The sequence below is a fragment of the Eubalaena glacialis genome, chromosome 18 (assembly GCF_028564815.1).
Source record: "Eubalaena glacialis isolate mEubGla1 chromosome 18, mEubGla1.1.hap2.+ XY, whole genome shotgun sequence".
Lineage (NCBI taxonomy): Eukaryota > Metazoa > Chordata > Mammalia > Artiodactyla > Balaenidae > Eubalaena > Eubalaena glacialis.
In genome coordinates this window covers 55,942,790-55,963,071 of record NC_083733.1, presented here as the reverse complement: position 1 = coordinate 55,963,071, position 20,282 = coordinate 55,942,790, and the positions used below count along the sequence as shown (strand labels likewise).

General features: G+C 53.4%; 1 protein-coding gene across 5 annotated transcripts in view; it reads right to left on the bottom strand.

The window, feature by feature from the left end:
• ACTN4 (actinin alpha 4) overlaps positions 1-20,282 on the bottom strand; it is a 72,348-nt gene that overhangs the window by 27,166 nt on the left and 24,900 nt on the right. For 4 of the 5 annotated variants that reach the window (XM_061174300.1, XM_061174297.1, XM_061174298.1 and 1 more), the window contains exons 2-3: positions 1,365-1,479; positions 1,065-1,184 (exon numbers count right to left, since the gene is read on the bottom strand). In XM_061174300.1, the coding sequence (XP_061030283.1) occupies positions 1,065-1,184; positions 1,365-1,479 (235 nt within the window). Of the gene's footprint in view, positions 1-1,064; positions 1,480-20,282 lie in introns of all 5 variants that reach the window. The other variant, XM_061174296.1, reaches the window with a different exon arrangement.

Here is a 20,282-nt window from a genome sequence, read left to right as displayed (position 1 = left end):
GACTGCCACGGGTCTCTCCTCTAACCCCTTCTGTATTTACAGGCTAGCATTTGAGCAAAATAAATGCAGCTGTGAGAAGCAGAAGGCTGGAGGGGAGCCAGGAGGAAAGATCCATGCAAGAACAGAAAATCTCAGGGCCTGATTGAGTTCAGGGTTTTGATTTTTTTTTTTTTGTAAACAAACACCAACCACCTCAACCGTGGCATGCGAGGCTTGGCAGTCCTCCCTGGAGAGGTCCCGGGTTGGGGCAGAGCCTTGGAACGCGGGATGTGCATTCTGGCCTGGAGTCTTGGCCAAATTCTCGGAGCCCTGTCATTAGCAGCAATTAGTTTTCTTTGTTTTTCTAAAAGCTGGGACAACATGGATATGGGGGTGTAGGAAACCCTGCTCTGACTAATGACCAGAACTGGGAGCCCAGGCCGATGGGGAGCTTCTGGGCTCTGTCAGGCCTCGCCTGGTCTCCAAAGGCGTCTGTGAGACAAGAGCCTGCACTGAGGGAGGGAGGGCACGCCGTTGCTCTAGGGAGGGCTCAGAGACAAGGGTCACAGTTCCAGGTACCCGCACGGGGCCCAGAGGATCCTGGGTATCCTGTCAAGAGGCCACACTCTCCCAAGCTGTGCAGCTAGCGAAGTCTGCTCGCTGACCTTTGGACTTACACTCCCTGCCCCAGAGCCCTGACACCGGGCCTCAAGCGCCCTCCCCTACTCTGAGCCCTCCTGCCTGCAGACACCAGACAGGGCCTAAGGGTGAAGGTGCTGCTGGCTCAGAGAGATGCCGTGTCCCTCAGGCCCGGCACCAGGAGGGCGAGTGAGGGTGTCCGGGGTCCAAGTCAAAGCCATTCCTCCCCCTGTGCCCCTCATGACCGGGTGAGCTGGATTTCCTGGTCTTGGGCTGGATTATTCTTTGGGGGAAGGGAGGGAGGTCTGCGGGCCCAGCATCACATCAAGGGCAGTCACTGTGGTCGCTGCTCGGTGTATCTGGGCTTTAAGCACCCCCAAGTGCTCTCTCTGCCACCAACACAGCTTCTGTTCCCAAGGCAGAGGTGGGGCCCCATCCGAGCTCACCTTCCGCCCCGATGGAGACCAGCTTGACTCCTTTGCTGGCGATGAAGTCCAGTGCCTTGTTCACATTGTTGATTTTGTGCACTCTCATCTTGCCCCGCTCCGGCTTAGGTAACCGCTCCCCTGAGGGCCGAACACCGAGAAAGAGAGGGAGAGGAGCTTTAGGGTCCCCGCTGTTCCCCGGAACAGGCCCATGCCGGCGCAGTGCTGCTGCAGCCGGTAAAGGCCTCGCTCTTCCCCGCGCAGCAATGGGACGGCGGGGTGGGCAGCATCCCATGGGCACCCGCAGGAGGGGGGCCTCACCTGAAATGACCTCCAGGAGGAGCATGAGCTTGAGCCCATCTCGGAAGTCCTCGTCGATGTTCTCGATCTGCGTGCCGGCCTTCCTCAGGTGGGAGTTGCACCAGGCTGTGAAGGTCTGGGGAAGCGGAGAAGAGCATGGCTTGGAGGGTCGGCGTGGCCGTCAGGGCTCTCCAGCAAAAGGGCTGGGTCACAGCCCTGACTCCGCGACAGCACGGCTGCCACGGGGCCCTTGCTCAGGGCCAGGTCCTGGGCCCCACCTTTTATCAACACTGACACTGTTTCCGGTCTTTACAGCGAGCCAGGCAGGTCGATCTGAGGACACTGAGGCTCAGGGCAGTTAGCAGACTACCACTTGTTAGCCGGGTGACACGCGGCCGAGCGTGGACTGGAAACCACGTCTGCCAGCCCCAGAGCAAGTGCCGGCCCCACCACACCCTGAGTGGGCCCACTGCCCGCATCGGGCAAAGGTGCTGACGGAGCCGGGCCCTGAGCATGGAAACAAGCAGCAGGGGTCCAGCTCCCGCGGACACGTTCTTCTGGACAGACACACCAGCCCTCCATCCCCCTGGGCGGGCAGAGCAGACCACAGGTCCCCACGGCCCTGGCTCCCTTCCACCTGCCCCTCCCCTCAGGCAGGGGCAGCAATTTCCCCATCACTGGCACAGAGATGACTTGGGACAGGAAAGCAGTTGGAAAACAAGCCTCCTGTAAATTCAAGGTTTGCTCAAGTCAGTCTCTCTTCGAACCACCAGTAGCCCAGCGGCAACACCTCCCCCAAAGGCTGGGCGCACAGATCCTCCGAGCCCTGTGGCACCCCTACATACGCTGTTTCCCTCGAGGCCAGACACCCTCTATTCCCTGGAGAACATCCCACGCCCCACCCTTCCACATCTTAAGATCCAGTGTATCTCAGAGGGGGCTGGAAGGCAAGTGGGAGGCAGGCACCCACCCCCACCAGGGTTAGGAAACCACATCTGAGGAGGAACTGCCGGAGGATCACAGGGCACGCGGGTGCTGGAAGGCGAAGGGGCCTCTTCAGGTGGAGAGGCCCGTCCGTCGACAAGAAGCCCAAATCCCAAACCGGACCACAGAATGCCCGAGTACGTAACCAGCACTCAGCCCCCTGCTGGCTGGGGCACGTTATCAGACTTCAGCGCCAGGGATGCACGACACATCAGTTAAGGTGCACGTGCCCAGATGCCTTCCGGGGAGACAGGCCCCCGCAGCAAGATCTGGGAAAAACCCCAAGCCTGCTTCTCACGGGAGTCCCCCGCTCTGCCCTCGTCAATCCACAGGGCCCAGCGTGGAGGTGGGCCGACAGCCAGGAACGCGCAAGAGCCCATGTGCACCCGGGTGCCGGCAGAGGCCATGTGGGGCTGAGGGGCTTCCAAGGAGCCTCTGGCCAAGAACCATGTGTTCTGACAACTGTCACCAGCTCTGCTCATTCAGAGACTCAACACAAGGCCCCTCCCAGACAAAGAAGCCGCCTGATTAATACGCTGCACCACAGGTACAAGGTTTCCTTCCAAACCCGAAGCGGGGAGAGGGCTGCGAACGGGCAGGGCACCCCACCCGCCTCCCGCCAACACGAAGAAGAGTTCTTCCACCTCGGAGACAGACACCCACATGAGGCTGTCTCCTCAGCGACGGGCACCTTTGCCCCGCTTCCGCCTCGCCTCAGCCCGCACCCACCCATCCCACAAAATCAGTCCCAAGTGCGGCTCCTCCGGACGCCCCCACTGACTTGCTTGCCCCACCCCGATTCTGACTCGGATGCCCCCTCCTCGTGCAGATCTATCACAGCACCATTCTCTCTGCTTCTGCCTCCTCACAAGCATGAGCTACTTTGGGCTCTGGCCAGGAGCAGGTTCTCAGCAAGGCATCCGCCTTCCCCACCTCACTTCCCACGCTCCTTCCCCTCTGCAGCTCTCAATTCAGACAGACCAGGGCTACACCACTCATGTGGGCAGGTTACCCAACCTTCCTAACGTCAGCTTCTTCATCTGCAACCTGGCGATGAAGACACCACCTGGGTCACGGTCAGTGTGAGGGTTCGAAGCGGCAATGCCTGTACAGCACGTGGCAGGTGCTCATAAGCGGCAGCTCTCCGCACAGCCCGTGCTTCCCAGGATCTCCTCCTCTCCCGACACCTGGCCCGCCTCTTCCACTGAGTGCCTTCTCCGTCCCCTGCCTACCCCCACCACCGCGCTCAACCCTTGGCATATCTCTGACAGCATTCTCCAGTCATTTTGGGTCTTACTGGATGTTACGTGCATGTGTGCGTGCTCCCAGGGAGTAGGAATTAAGTCTCACATCGCACATGCATTTAGAATGCCCAAAGCACAGCAGCCTCCGTGGTGGGCAGCGGGTGGGCGGGGAACTCAGCCACCCTGTAAAGCAGAGGGCAGCAGCAGGCCAGGCTGGGGCAGGAAGTGGCAGGGGATGCTGGGCCTCTGCTGGTGCATGTGCCTGAAAGATGCTGCGGGGCAGCAAAGTGGCCCATCACATCCTGTGGCCGAGGACGCAAGAGGGCAGTTCCCAGAGAGCGAGCGCCCCTGGTGCTGCGGTGCTGCTGGGCCGAGATCTAGGCGCCTGGGCTGCAGGTAGAGCTGGGCACGTATCTGAATGGCAACGCTCTCTGCTTCGGCCTGCCTGGGTTACACCTGGGGTAACCCTTCAGGGTTTGAATGCCAGCCCCTCGGCTTACTTCTGTGTTTCCAACCAAGTGACTTGGCCCACTTCCACCTCAGCTCCCTTCTCTGTAGGATGGACTTATCAGAATCTACCTCCTGTATTTGCTGTAGGATTAAACGGGGGGGGGGGGATGCTTTAAAACATCTGGCACAGAGCTTGGCATCAAGTGCCAGATGAACTGAGCATACGCACACCTGCGAACACAGCCACCCCGGCTGCTTCCCACTCCATTCCCAGGAAGGATGAGAGCCCGTCTCTCTGCAAAGGCCCTTACCCCACGGCCATGGTGTGGAGTGGTAACAAGATACAGCACACCCTCTCACTCCAACCTGTGGAGGCTCTGAACGAACCTCGCCTCACTGGGTTCAGGCAGTCTGTCCTCAGAAGGTCACGACACCGTTCACCCTGCAAACATGCGTCCCATCTCTGCACCTTTGCTCATCTTCTCTGGGCAGGAAACAAGAGCTCTGGCTTGGGGCTCACACAGACCTGGATTCCAACCTTGCCTCGGCCACTGAGGCCACCTGCCGGCGGGGTAACCTCGGGCAAGCAATGAGCCTCAAGTTCCTTGTTGGTGAAATGGAGGCAATAATCTCCCCTCTTAAATGAGGATTAAATAAAACAATGCAAGTAAATCACTTATGACTGTGCCTGGCACAGATTAAGTATTCAGAGTTATACAAATCTCAGGGAAAGGACTATTTTTAAATAAATGGTAACTCTGCCCTGTACTTCCGTCTCCCTGGCTGGAAGCAGGCAGAGGCCCAAGCAGACTACAGAGCAGGTGCTTGGGGAAGAACATCCACTGGCCTGGCCTCGGTGGTGAGGAAAAGCCTGTGGGTATTCTCCTGAACCCGACACACGATGGGAACCCCGCCGACAGGCCTCCCATCCTCACTCCACGGCCTGCGTGGCCCTGATTCCTCCTCCTGGAAGACGAGGAGCATCTACTGACACCGGAGGCTCGCAGGGTCCTGGGCTCAGGGCAAGGGGAGCAGGAGTCACGAGGCCCTCCTCGGGAACGAGCCCACCATGCGCAGCCCCTGCTCCACGCGGCATGACTGGTGAGTAGGAGCTGAAGTTCCAATGGGACATGAAAAATTCATAGCTTCTTCTACTTGGTTACAAAAATAACATTCTGCTTACTCACTCCCTCTCCCTACCCAGTTTAGACTGAGATGTGTGGGGTGGGTAGTGTGGAGGGTGGCTGCTATAGATGGACGTCTCGTGGGCCCACTGTACCCCCGCCACCATGCAGATCTGTCAGAGCACGAGCTACGGAGCCCGACTGCCCGAGCGTGGCAGGCCCCACTGGCTCCGCGATGCCCAGGTCACTGTGGGGCAGGACATATCCACTCCCTCGACAAGGGAGGGTTTGCTGCATGCCAAGCCAGGGCCAGGCCTGGTGCTGAATCCACAGTAGTGAGCAAAGCAGACCCAGGCTGCACTCTAAGGAGCTCCCGCTCTGTTGAGGAAGAGGATCGATCTCATTAACCAAGCAACTACTCAACTACAGAAGAGACACCCTTAGGAAAAGTGGTAACAGTAACAACCACAGCAGATACTTCTATAAGCTAACTATGTGCCGGGCACTGTTCTAGGCACTTCTCTAGGCACTTCGTCACATGTTAACATCTCTCATCTGCAAAGCTACTTTGTGAGGTAGTTGCTATTTCTGGCCCATTTTACAGATGAGGGAACCGAGGGTCTGAGAGGTGACGTGACTTGCCCGCAGGTAGTCACGCACCTGGAAAGTTGCAGAGCTAGATTTAAAGCCAGGTACTCTGGCTCCAGCAGCCACACTCTGAGGTATCATCCTGCATTTGTCCTCCTCTCTCCCACCCCCAGAGAGGGAGCTGAAGAGAACGTTTAGGATGCTAGGGAACAGCTCCTGATCTACTGGCCGGGCAGACACGGGGAAGTTTCCCTATGGAGAATAAGTAAGATGAAAATGAGGGAGACTTTCCAGATAATGGGAACAGCATGTGCAAAGGCCCTGTGGCAGCGAGAACACAGCCCGGCTGGAGAGAGGAAGGAAGGGAGTGAGGGAGAGCAGACTGTGTCATGAGGCTGGCAGGGCCACCCTCATGGGGCGGCTGCTGTGTGGAGACTGACCCAAAGGGGGCAAGGGTCAATGTGTGATGACCAGGGAAAAAAAGAGGGTAAGGAGCCTCTACGAGAAACTTGGCAGGAGGAGGAAGGCAGAGGAGCCGTGCTGGAAATGCTGACAGTTGTAACCAAGCAAGGCAAACTCAAGGTTTCGATTTCATTTGGGAGGGTCCGGAGCTACTGGCCCTCTGTGGGAGAAGGGAAAGGCAAAAAGCATCTCAAGCTCGTCTGGGTTTTATTGTCAAGGTCATTTTCCAGGGGCAGTACTGATTCTGAGCGGTGGCTGTGTCCCCAGCACCTCACCTAAGAGGCGCTCGATGCAATCACCGGGCTGACAAATCCTGACTTGGAGGCCCGATTAGGCACTGGGCATGGGAGGAAGCAAAACAGACACAGAATTTACATTCTGATGGCGGCGGGGGTGGGGTGGCCAGTAACTGCTAATTGCTAGTTCTTACCATTTACACATAGCAAGTCTTTAAAACCTCCAACCCCAAGGTCATGTGAGATATTATCATCTCCATTTTACAGATGAGGAAACTGAGGCAGGGAAAAGTTAAGTGACTTGCCCAAGGTCACACAGCTATTAACACAAATATGGGGCGGCCACTCATTCCTCTGAGGGGAATGCTACCTACTGGCCTGGCAAAGCAGAGCCCGCAGAACGGAGTCAAGAAGGGCCCCGCCCAGCCTCAGTCCCTAAACTGGAGCTGAGCTCACAAAGCGAGGCAGGCAGGGCTGTTTCCCTAAAAGCCTGCCTGCTTCTTAAAGGGTGGCCTGAGCCCAGTGTGGGAGGCCAATGCTGGCCATGCTGCTCCAGGCCTGGCCCTGCCATCCTGTGAAGGGAGCTTGCACCCAGCCCTTGACCTATCTAGGGAGGAAGGATGTGGACTCGTCTGCCTTTGAGAACACACGTGAAAAAAACCACAAAGAGCCTTCAAAACTTGCCTCTGCACACTGGCAGCCTGTTAAAGATTCTTCTCTGGTTGTTAAAATAGCACAGGGTGTAGGGGGGAGGCGGGGTGGAAGAAGAGAGGACGAGCTTGTTGGTTTGTTTGGGATCCAGTCACCACTCCCTGTGCCGAGGCCCGAGGCCCGAGGCCCGAGGCCCGAGGCCCATGCACTGGGGAAGGCAAGCCTCAGAGGACAACCCCCCCAGCTGTTTCTGCTTTGTCACTGTGTGTTGGGGGAGGGGGAGAAGGCCTAGCATCGCTGGTCATAAAGTCCTTCCTGTGTCACAGGGACCCCTCCCAGTTGCCAGGATGTGGGGTGGCTGTGTGAATGAATGATGGATATTGTTTGGGAGGTGAACTAAACGGCCAGGAATGTGGCAGCAGTGGGCTTTAATGAGCTATTCATCGATGACTCCCTCCCCCAACCCAAAGAGGTAAATTAAACCCTCTTGACTCTGGGGCAGTCACCAAGTAAGAAACAAACATTCGAAAGACATGGGGCAACCCAGTGGTATTCCAGCGGGCAGAGTGATGCCAAGGGCAAGAAGGAAGGATCCTGGTGGGATGCGGCTAACCCAGCTGAAAAAACTTTCCTTCCCTTTTCTTCTTACCAACTACGTGTCACAAAACATGTTCTTAGTACTGAAGGGGGTGGCGTGGAGGGAAATGTCAGTTGGAAGCTGGAATTCCACTAAACCCAGACTAAAGGGAGTCTTTTACAGAGTCAGTTTGGACCTAGAAACGGGCTCACCTGAGACCTCAGGCTGGGGCAAGCGTGCTGGCTCTGATTATTAGCACTGGCGAAGGAGAGCTCCTGGACCGGGGTCGGGGGCTGCGCTATTTCTACCCGCCAGCAGATGCTCACATGTGGATTCCATTGACTCCACACTGGACAAGACTTTAGGAAAAACCGTTCGCTGTCTCGTGCTGCACCCCCCGCCTTCCGCTGTGTATACCGCCCACCCCCTTAGCAGAACATCACAGGCCAGCAGCCTGACCCAGAAGGACCAGCTGCATATCTTTGCCCCAGGACCAGGGCTGGCTGGAAGAACTGGCCACAGCAAACTCCCCCAGGGCACTCGGAGGCAAGTCAGGGTTCCTTAGGGAGCTGGGAGTTTTCAAACCTCGTCTCTGCAATACCGTGTTGGGTTTGCCGCTCCGCTGGGGCGTTGGCCGCTTTGAGGGGGAGGGCGCCGTCCCGCCTCCTGAACTCCCACCTTGCCTGGTGTGGCCTCTGACGCTGCCCATGGTTCCTGCTTCCACAGGACCTCAGGAAGGGTGTCCGGGGCTTGGACACAGGGGAGGGACAGCTATTTATTCCTAGGGTAGGCACCCACCCTTCTTATCACCCATCTGCCAGCTACTGCCAGGCTTCAGGCAAGGCCTGGCCCCAGTGGGGCATCTTCTCAGTTCCTGAAAGCAGAGACTGCTCCCCTGGCCCCTGGGCTTCATCACCAACTATAAAGGTGCTTTCAGGATCCGATGGCTAAGGCTTCCGGAATCTGGGTTACCAGCGGCCCAGGCAAACAGGCGATTGCCCTGGCAACATCTGCATGGATCCATCCAGGAAGTCTGTGAAGCCTCTGGAACGGTTTTGAGATTATACATGTGAGTGCTATTTTGAAGATCCACTGCCTTTACCAGATTCTGAAGATAAAAACCAGGGACCAGGCTGAGAGAAGAGAAAATGATCCAGTCACGATGACATGACCACAACTTAGACGGGTGCAGCAACATGGGACTCAGACAGCCCTGCCAGCATGGGTCGTCGGGGCCGGTGGTACAGCAGCACAGGGACACACTGGCTGCCCGTCCAGGACCCAACTCCATATCCAGCCACGGGCAGAGCGGGTGTGCTGTGTGTGCCTGCCCCATGACAACAGAACCTAATTTGAAAGCAATTACAGGGAAATATGGAATGCTTCTTTCTTATGTCCTGGCCTGCTGTTGCCTTATTCGGAGTTTTCTCGGCCTACATGAAAAAGCTGACTTCCCAGTCGGAGGAGAGGTATAAATACCGCAGAGTGGAGTAGCGAGCATTCCAAAGGTCCTGCGTGTCCATCCAGAAACCAGCTCTTTCCCCCACGTCCCCTCCCAGTAGCCAACATTCCTGCGTCAGCCAATCCCCTGCGAGGCACCAGAAAGCGTGTATGTTATTGCTGCAACAGGCTGATTCTGGAGTGTAGTCCCTTCTTCCCGAGAAACGCTGGTCTAAGACTTTCTTCTAGCTCTTTACAGCCTGCTTAGTTCTCATCACTCAGGGTTTCCCTCATGCCATCACCCCAGGGTGCCTTCCCTGACCCTGCTGTCTCCACCATGCTGTCACTTCCCTCTGCTTTGTTTTACTCACTGCACTTATTGCTATCAGAAATGAGGTTCTTTGTCCATAACCAGTCTCCCTCCCATGTGTAACATAAGCTCTATGAGAGCAGGGTCCTGTTTGCTGCAGGACCCACTGCCTGGAACGGTGCGCCTTGCACATAGTAGGTGCTCAGTAAATCCTAGAATGAATGGAATACGGTTGGTGCTTCTCATGGCCAGCCATTTAGGACTTCTCATGGTTTCCAATCCCATTTTATACTGGTGAGGGTCCCTACTTAGAGATAAGTCTATTTTGCTCTCAGGAGTTCATAGAAATAATCCTAGAGCTGTAGACGTTCGAAAAACAAGCCAGGGAAGACAATGCCCTCGGCGTGCCACTCCAGTGGAAGAGAGGAGCCCTCAGCAGCCCTCTTCGCTCAGGCATCTGAGGCCACTGGACTTGCAGAGACCCTGGTTCACGGGGGTCGGGTCTGGGCCTAGACAGGGGCGGAGCAGTAGGTGGGCTAGAAGGAGGCAGTTTGAGGAGCTGACAGACATGTCAAGACATCAATCTGCCGGGGTCTACAAGGGTGAGGAGAGGACAACATGGCACAGTGCTCCAGAGCGAGGGCTCTCGAGTCTGAACAAACGTGGGTCCGAACCCTCGCTCTGCCACGCATTGTGTGTGGCTGCAGAAAATGAACTTCACCTCTCTAAGCTTCAAGTTCCTCCCCTGTAAAATGAGGGCAACAGACATGATGGGTGCGGGCACTCAACAGGATAACACAGAGAAAGCACTGCACACAGCCTGGCAGACAGTGAGCACTCAACAGAGGTTCTATTCATTACTGTATTATCCCTATTCCGGAAGGTGCCGTCGTTGGTAGCAGCACTGCAGTTGTTGAAGCCACACCTCCACCCTAGGATTCGCCAAGTTGACGGGCTGCTTTCTGGTGGCTGACATAAAGCGGTCTTCCCCCAAACCTCCCCTCCCCTTTGCCTGGCCTCTTGACTACCAAATGAGTAAAGGAATATAATGATCAGATCCGGTCCTTCCTGCTTCCAGAGATCCTTCAAATTCTGGCTTTACAACAGAATTACCCAGGCACTTTTCTGGTTCGTTTGCATTTTCTCTCTCTAATATTTACTGCTTTAAGCCATTAAGCTTTGAAAAGGCAATTTGTTATGCAGCAGTAGATAACTAATACAACACAGAAGTAGAGTAGCTGGATCACAGGCGTGCATGTACTCTTTTTAATCATGTTCATAGTTTGGAAAATCAAATTTTTAATTGAATAATAATTCACATACCATAGAATTCACCCCTTTAAAGTATAAACATCAGTGAGTTTTAGCATGAGATTGAAAAACTATCACCACTACCTGATTCCAGAAAATTTTCATCACCCCAGAACTGTCAGCAGTAACTCCCCATTTCTCCTCCTCCTCCCCCCAAACCAGCCCATGACAACCACTAATCTACTTTCTGTCTCTATGAATTCACCTAATCTGGATACTTCATATGAATGGAATCATACAATATGTGGCCTTTTCTGTCTGGCTTCTTTCATTCAGCAGGTTTTCAAGGTTCATCCACAGTGTAGTACATTCCTTTTTGACTGAAGATTCCATTGTATGGACATACCACATTTTGCTTATCCATTCATAAGTTGATGGACATTTGGGTTATTTCTACCTTTGCTATTATATATATCTGCTATTATGAGTAATGCTGCTACAAACGTTTAAGCACAAATTTTTGTGTAGATATATATTTCTAGTTCTCTTAGGGATATACCCAGAAGTGTAATTGCTGGGTCATATGGTAAGTCTATGTTTAATCATTTGAGGAACTGCCAAACTGTTTTCCAAACAGGCTGCACCACTTTACATTCCCACCAGCAATGTATGATAATTCCAATTTCTCCACATCCTTGCTAACACTTGTTATTATCTGGCTTTTTGATTATAGTCACCCTAGTGGTTGTGAGGTGGTATCTCATTGTGGTTTTGATTTGCATTTCCCTAATGACTAATGATGTTGGGCATCTTTTCATGTACCATTTTCTAATTGTATATCTTCTTTGGAGAAATGTCTATTCTAGTCCTTTGCCCATTTTTAACTGGTTTATTTATCTTTTCATTATTGCATTGTAGGACTTCTTATATATTCTGGACAATTGACCCTTATCAGATGTATAATTTGCAAATATTATCTCCCATTCTGAGGGATGTCTTTTCACTTTCTTAATAGTGTCCTTTGAAGCAAAAAGTTTTTTTAATTTTGGAGAGTATAGTTTATCTATTTTTCTTTGGTTGCTTATGGTTTTGGTGTCATATCTAATAAACCACTGCCTAACCCAAGGTCATGAAGATTTATGCCTATGTTTTCTTCTGGGTTTTATGGTTTTAGCTCCTACATTTAGGTCTTTGATCCAGTTGGAGGTACTTTTTTGTATATGGTATGAGGAAGGGGTCCAATTCCATTCTTTGCATGTGGATATCCAGTTGTTTCAGCACTATTTACTGGGAAGGCTATTCCCTCCCCAATGCATATGTCTTGGACCCCTGTTGAAAAACAAAGGACAATAAATGTATGGGACCAGAAAGCTTCTTAAAAATGCCTGAACTTCACCCCAGGCCAAATGAATCAGATTTCCTGGGGGTGGGTCCCGGAATAATGATATTTTACAAATGCTCTAACATGAAGCCAGGGTTGAGTCTAACATGAAGCCAGGGTTGAGAACCACCACTCAAATCTGACCCTTTGTTCTAAAAATGAGGGCTCTGAAGCCCAGGCAGAACCGGGGAGCCTTGCCACTGCATTTGTTAGACTGGACTAGACTCTTGGAGCTAAAAGAAACCCCAGAGAAGCAGGGGACAGGCAGCCCAGGGAAGGGAGGTGTCCCAGTCTGAGCTTGTGTCTGTTCTCAAATGGACCTTTCCAGAGCCATCTCACACACGGAAAACCAACCAACCAACCAACGAACCAACCAACCCAGAGCTACTGAGATTACACTCCAAAGAACTGGGTCCTCCCTGAGGGCGAAGAGCCTGCCCTCCCCACACAGAATCCATAGGGAGATACGGGTCTGAACTACAGGCAGGTGGGGCCCACAGGGTAGACGCAGGAGGCAGTGCTCCGCTTTCAAAGGAGGGCTTTTCAGCAGGAAGAGGAGATGGGTTGAAATTAGCTACCTTTAAAAGAGAAAACTTCCACTCCCAAAAGGCAGTTTTAAAATTAGGGCAGCAGCAGAGGTTGGGGCCCTACCCTCCGCCTCTCCTCTGGCCCCATCTGGCATTTTGCTGTGAAACAATCAGGCACAGGGGGCCCTTCACCTGGAGAACAGGGAGGCTGAGCTACAAAAACCCCATTTATTTTCAATGGTTTACAGCTGAGCTCGGGTTTCAGGCTTGGGAGGGGAGATTAAAGATCGTCTGGTTTAAACTTTGATCCTTCAAAAAGATAGCCGAGTGAGCCAATTCTGGCCTCGAGACTGTGTGGCCTGGAATCCTAACAGGTGCCTAAGAGGACTGGTCTTTAGAATCACGTCTTAGCCTGGACAAATCCGCCCATGGACTGGCTCATCCAGATAACAGGTGTTTGACATTTGAGGAGAAGTCAGAGGGGGCGCTGTGCTCCTTCCACCCTGGGCCACGGTGGCCCACCCCAGGAACTCCCGAACAGAATCTAGAGGTGCAAAGAGTGCCACAGGCCAGGGGCGCCTGAAGGCAGGGCAAACATTCCCATCCCGCCCGCCGCCTTCTAGCAGACAGCTTGTTTTCTGCAGCAATTTACATGATCCACAAACTAGGCCTTGTTGGCGGAAGGGCAAGCAACTGTGCCGGCCCTGGAGTGATCTCTAACAGTGGTGAGGGTTTCGCCTTTGACAACTGAAACTCCTCCTCGGTGACCCTTTTCCTTTTTCCTGTTTTTGGGACGTTCTGATTCATCGGTCTGCCGGTCAGGTCAGAAGCCTTCTCCTGCTCCAGTGAAAAGCAGGGGTGAGCGACATGGCTAGGGTGGAGTGCGTTGGGCTGGAAATCTTTGCTCTTGACATACCAGGGGGAACCAGAGCCTGGGCCAGCACTCACAGACATGCACTGTTTTCTATATACTCTGTCCCACTGGCTTCCCACTCTCAGAGCCTGGGCGTAAGACGATCCCTTTGAGAAGCAGGGAGAGTGTGGAGACTGAGTGAATACAGGGCGTTTATCTGCATGATCAATTCCCCTCATCTCTGAGTGGACCAGCACTGGCAGGGGGCCTGAGGAGGTGCTGGGTGCTCGTCAGCAGGCCTGCTTTTTGCTGAGGCTCATACTGGATAAGAGTGTGAATGAATCCATCGGTCAATCTGGGAGGCGCCTCAGACCAGAAATTCCAGGCTTGGAGTTTAAAGTTTGCCAAGAGGCAACTGGAGGTGTTCAGAGTTATCCACTCTTGCCATCAGCCTTGCGTAAGCCGGTGCTGGCTCTACTTCCTGGCGTGGCACTAGAATGGTGCTTGGAGTGGGTGGGGGAAGGCATCATTTCTGTGGGTTAAGAAATCACTCTGGATTTGGAGTCTCTCTTTTTTCCCTTTACCATTGCCACTCCATCTTAGACCCCTTGGACACATGAGATGGACAATATGAACAGTGTCTTAGGATTTAAAAAAAGAAAAACCAAAATAAGGTTCTATAGCCAAAGGGTAATTATAGGATTGGGAGGAACCAGTGAAGAGAGACTGAAACCTCTGACTCATAACTGCTCTATTAAAAATGGTGAAACCGTTTGCCCTGGCAGAGTGACAGCACTAGACTCTCACCCTGGCTCGCCCAACCTACAGGCCTTCCTGGGGCTGGTACTAAGGCCTGGCCAAACCACACAGCAGTCATAAGGGGCGGCTGTCTCCAGGAGCAGTGTGATGTCAGAGGACAAAGGGGCCCCTGCTGAGCTCTCGCAGAGCTGACTCCTGGCCCTGTAACAGCAGAGGAGTGGCTTGTTCTGCATGCGTGTGGGTGTGGGGGGGCGGGTGGGGGAGGAAAGGGAATGAGGTGCCACTGGGAAGTTGTGGGTTCAGTTTTCCAGGGAGGGACTCCGAGTACCAGCTCAATCTGCCCCATTAAAGCTACTAAGGGGCTGAGCCTCAAAGGAAAACAGCAGAGGTGTTTTTATGATTGGGTGGGGGTATATACGCTGACATGATTGTACAAATGACTCACATTTATTGAGCACTTACTATGTACCAGGATTTGTTCTGAGTGCTCTACATTTTACAGATAAGCCATCTGCCTGTGGTCACACAGCTGGTAGGTGTCAGAGCCGGGGCCCACATTGTCTCCTAACCAGCCTCAAGTCTGGCCAAGGCTACTTTCTGTTTCTGGTTCTCACTCTGTCAGGCCCCCTGTGAGGCACCTCACATAGTTTCTCTCATTTGAAGGAAGACACAGAAGCAAGCAGGTCCCAGAGACCCTCCCCCAATTCCACCAGCCACCAGGGCCACCAGGGCCACCAGCGCCACCCAGAGTGGCAGGCTTAGTGCTGAGCTACAGGGTGAGTCATGGGAGAGGGAGGGCAAGTCAGGTGACCCAACGAGAATCAGAGCTATGCTGAGGTGGCCTGGTTACCTTGACATTCCTGAGATTCTGCCAAGGTAAAAAGTAACCCGAGGAGTTTGCCTTATATGGGCACAATGACAGATTTCGACTCGACAACATGTTAACTGACCCTGTATCAAATCCGTTCCCGGATTGCATAGGAGACGCCCGATAAAGCTGCTCTGATAGTATAGGAAAAAACAATTTATGACGGGCTAGTGCCGATGACTCATAAAACAAAGGCGCAGCCCAACTGCCATTGTGTGCCTTTTAGGGAAGGGGGGTGGAAAGGTTGGTGGCTCTCAGGCCAAGTGGCTATATCACTCTCTTCCCAACACGTGGTAGGGGAGACCTGGCTTCAACCCCTCCCTCTGTTCACAGGGCCTGGCTCAAGGCAGGGCCTGGAGGAAATCGATTTCAGACTGGAGCAGAATGGCAAGTCCTGCCTGTGCTCAGAGAGCCCCAGCCTCCTGCTTTCTCCCAGAGGAGCCCAAAAGAGGAGAGCTAGGGGACAAAATGGTTAGGTCCGAGTGCCCTGACACTGCATGAGAACCAAAGAAGCCGACTGGAACTCAGGATTCCAGAGTCATCCCAGCCTGGGCTCAGAATGCTGGCATCAGATCCCTCCTCCCCGGCATCCCCAGCCCCCAGTAGGGGGAGACTCACTGCTCTGAGGCTCTCCCAAACTTCATTCACTCATTTCAATTAAACAATGTATTGGGCAGCCCCCACATGCTGCCGTATGCTGAGCACTGGGATTAGACAAACATCCCTGCCCTCACGAGGTCCACATTCTGGTGGAGGAGATGACACACAAGAGGGTAATGGGGCTTCCCTGGTGGCGCAGTGGTTGAGAATCCGCCTGCCAACGCAGGGGACACGGGTTCGAGCCCTGGTCCGGGAAGATCCCACATGCCGCAGAGATACTAAGCCCGTGTGCCACAACTATTGAGCCTGCGCTCTGCAACAAGAGAAGCCTGCGCACCGAAACAAAGAGTGGCCCCCGCTCGCTGCAACTAGAGAAAGCCCGCACGCAGCAACAAAGACCCGATGTAGCCAAAAATAAATAAATAAATAATTTTTAAAAGAGAGAAGATAATTAGACAGTCGTGGTGCAGTAAAACAGGGTTATGCAAGCAAGAGTAACGGGAGGAGGGGGACAGCCGGGGAGGGAATCAAGTTCAGCCAGTCAAGGAAGACCTCTCTGTGGAGGTGCTATTTGAGTCTGAACCAAAGGAAAGGGCAAACCAGTTGCCAGTAGGACGGAGATCATTCCAGGAGGAGAGACCCCGGGTGGGAAAGGCCTCGTGGGTGTGGCCGGAGCAGAGGGGAGCCTAGGGGAGGAGCGGGAGCCTTACAGGCCCTGGGGAGGAAGGGTGGGGAGTTTGGGTCTTATTCTAAGAGTGGCAGGAAGCTCTTGTGGGGGCAGTAGTAGCATGACTAGATTTATGGGGTGGGAAGACCCCCTGGTGGCCGTGGGGATGGCAGGGTTACAGCAGTGAGGATGGAGAGAACCCTGAAGGCAGAGCCGCTAGGACGCGCTGTCCTTTGTCAAAGCCTCCTCCTCCACAGAACCAGGAGGTGACTGTTATCCCACACAGCACAAAGCTGCACCCAACGTGCAGGCGCAGGACCCCCCCACCCCGGCCCCAGCCATCTTCTTTAGAAACACACAGACCCCAGGGTGAACCACAAAGGGACAGTGGAATGCCTCTTTCAGCAGAGAAGTGGACGTGATACCAAGGAGTGATTTTCAAACAGCATTCTGAAAAGAGCTCTGCTGTGAGGGGTGCCAGGGGAGAGGGAGGCTGCCCCCTACTCACATTTAACTTCAGCAGCTATTTAATCGATTTTATAATATGGCAGATCCACGTGAGATTCAACTTGAAAGACAGCTGTGCCACTGAAAAATGTCACTGCTTTAAATCTTAAATCCCCCATGCAAAATCTATTCCAAATGGCTGTAGCCCCTTCCACAGTAGCCCCTACATCCCACCAGATCGAGGGGAGGACGGGACTCCGCCAGGCCAAGCGATGGAAGGGGAAAGAGAAGCCTCTGGTTCCACTGATGCGAAAGCCCGTCAGTCTCCTCGCCTGCTAAAGCCTTTGATCCTCTCTGCTCCCTGGGTGGCAGGCGGCTGGAGGAAGGCAGACACCACATGTGCTGCCGTTTCAGTCTGAGATGGCTGGGGCCCGCTCCCTTCTGGAAGGTGGGGCAACAAACAAAGGGAAGATAAGAAGGCCTGTATCCCAAAGTTCCCCCAGCGTCTGGCCTGCTGCCCACAGATGGAACCTGTTGGAGAGAACCAGAGAAAGGCAACAGGAATTCACAGCAGAGCGGCCAAAGCAGGCAGCCGTTCCCCTGGCGGAAGCAGACCCTTGCCATGAGTTTCTAACTTCCACAGCATCCTCTCCTCTTGGACAAGAAAACAAAGAAAAAAGGAAGAGCTAAAGGCGGAGAGAATGAGAAATCCTCTGTTTACTTAACTAAATGTCTATGAAGGTGAAACTGGCCTTCAGGTAGCTTCCCATCTCCTGGAGGAAGTGAGATTCAGGCTGAGTAAAGAGAATCACGACCAAGAGTCTAGGGAGATGTACAGAACCTGACATTCTGTCCTGGAGGAGTGCACGGTCTGGTTGGAGAGGGACGCTGGTAAGCCAGTCACTGCAGAGCAGTGCGATCCGAGGACAGCAGAGGTCAGGTGACACCTGATCCGGGCCGTGAAAGAGGAGCACTATTCTGATAGGTGGTGACCTGGGAAGAAGGTTGTTCCACGTGGTGGGAACATCAAGAAGAAAAAAACATAAATGTGCAAGAAATGTCTGGGGAACCCCTAAGGGAAAGTGGCAGGAGATGGTGTCAGCTGGGGTCAGAAGGTAGAAAGGCCGAGGAACTCAGAACTTGTTCTCTGGGTATCGGAAGGTTCCTCAGAGTGACCTGCTTAGATATGGGTCTCAGAAAGATAATGTTCGTGGAGCCACTGAGATGAGCTAGGAGACTGGAGTGAAGCCAGTCAGGAGGCCGCCGCGGGAGACCTGGACATGGTATAACAGGGGTGATGACGGTGATGATGAAGGAGCCAACATCAGAGCACTTCCTGTGTGCCCGGCATGGAGCAAAGGGCACACAGTATTAACTCACCAAAGTCTCACCACAGGCCGTGGAGGCAGACATTACCCTCACAGAGTGGTTAAGGCATTTCCCCGCAGTCACGCAGCTCAAGGTAGCGAATGGCGGCACTGCAGTTTACACCCAGGCAGTCTGACTTTAGAATCTGCACTTTTAAGCACTTACTATGTGGTCCTGCGTGAGGACAACGGCAGTAGCAAAGGAAAGGAGGAGCGTAAGGATTCTGAGAGATAGTTGAGAGAAAGAAAGAAGTAAAATTTGGTGCCCGTGACGGGGTGAGGAGTCAGAAGGTGATTTCAATGTTTCTGGCTTGGATGTCGGACCCGGGTACAGTGAACCCAGGGAGAGGGGCTCGAGAACGAGTCTGGTTTGGGACGTGCCGAGAGTGACGTACATGCTGCACAACCAGCTGGTGTGCAGAAACTTACGTCTCAGATTCGGCAGAAAGGTCATTTGTTCGCACGTGCATTCACTCAGTCACTCATTCAAACATTTCCTGGGCCTCTCTTAGGGTCAGGCGTGGCGCTGGTGCTGGGGATACAAAGAGAAATAAGATAGGGTTCCTCCACGAAAGACCTCAAGTCTAACAGGGAACAGAGACATGTTAACAGACAATTGCACCAGAGTGTGAGAAGGGGTCAGGACTAGAGACGTGGAGTCATCCACACTGGTGTGGGACTTAAGGCCAGGGGAAGGCGGGAGATAAAATCCTCCTGGGAAAAGGATGTTGTGAGATGTCCCCATTTCAGAGGTGGGAAGAGGGAAAGGATTCAGAGACAGAGAATGAGATGGTGGAGAAGTAGAGAAGGTGATGTCAAGGAAGGCAAAGGGGAGAACTTTTTTTTTTCTTAAGGCATGCTCAAAAGCATCCGGTACAGTGGCGTGCTGTTCCATCAAAAACACAGACACCCATATCCATTAGAGAAACACACGGAAGCATTTATGGGTGATGTCTGGGGTTGTCTTTAAAACAGTCTGAGTGGGGAGTGTGTTGGGAGAAGCTGATGAAACAAGTTTGTCAAAATTTTGGTAATTGTTGATGCTGGGTGATGGGTACATAAGGATTCCCTCCACTTTTGTACATGTTCATAAATGTGTTGGGGGGGATGTTTTTTTTTTTGAAAGGACCATGCACTGCAGAGAGGTTGAGAAGAGACGGCAGGGACCACTGCCTGCATCCCCAGCACCTAATACAGCGCCTGGCACTTAGGAGGCGCCAAGCACATCCAGATTAGGCAGTGCTGCGCCCACACCCTCAGGGATGGTAATTAGCCAGTCTCTGGAGACCTCTGAGAGGGCAGACTCAGGGGAGCTGCTGGGGCTGAGAAGTAATTGGGAAGTGAGGAAATGGAATCAGCCAGCAGAGGCTTACACATTTTTTAAATGCACCAAGGCCAATAGTCAAGCACATTTCTTCTCCCCAGTATAGAACCCAGCTGGTGGACCATCCAGCACCACTCTACTTTCCTACAGGAGAGAGACAGGCCGGGCTGCTCCGAGGTGAACTCCTCCCCCACCCCACGCCCACCCCCAGTTTCAGATTCCCACCAAGTTCCCCGTGTTCCTCTCCTCTCATTATCTGGCAAAGGCTGCTGGGCAAACGGGCCCTTTTCAAAGGCATATCGGAGTACACCTCACTATCGTCAAACGAACAAGCCATCTCTTTCCAGCTTTTCTCCTCTCCTGCAGAACAAAGTTGCATTTAAAAGGAGAAACAGTCTCAGGTTTTGTCTGCCGAACACAGAGAAGGTCCCAGGGGCCTGATTCGGAACACAGAGCGGCTGATTCCCCAGCATCGCTCACACCGACAGCGAAGGAGGTGTGGAGGGACGTGGCAGACCAAGCCCAAGGCCAAGCCTGACAGCAGAGACAGGGCGGCTGTGTCGTTCTGGGTCCCATGGCCCAGAGAGCGCCGAGGGGCTGTCGAATTCTGCTCAACCACACTGTGTAGCCTCTATCTTTCTCCAGAGTTTCCACGGTACTGACTTCTCTGCCAATGCCCCATAAATAACAATGGCCACCAAAGATAGCCCAGACTGCGCTTCCTTCCCGGGTACCGCACATCTCCAAGCTCAGCTCAGGACATGGAGACGAGTGGGCTGCCCCAGAACACGGTACCATAGTAAGCTGGGTTTCAGGAAGGTGGCCAGCC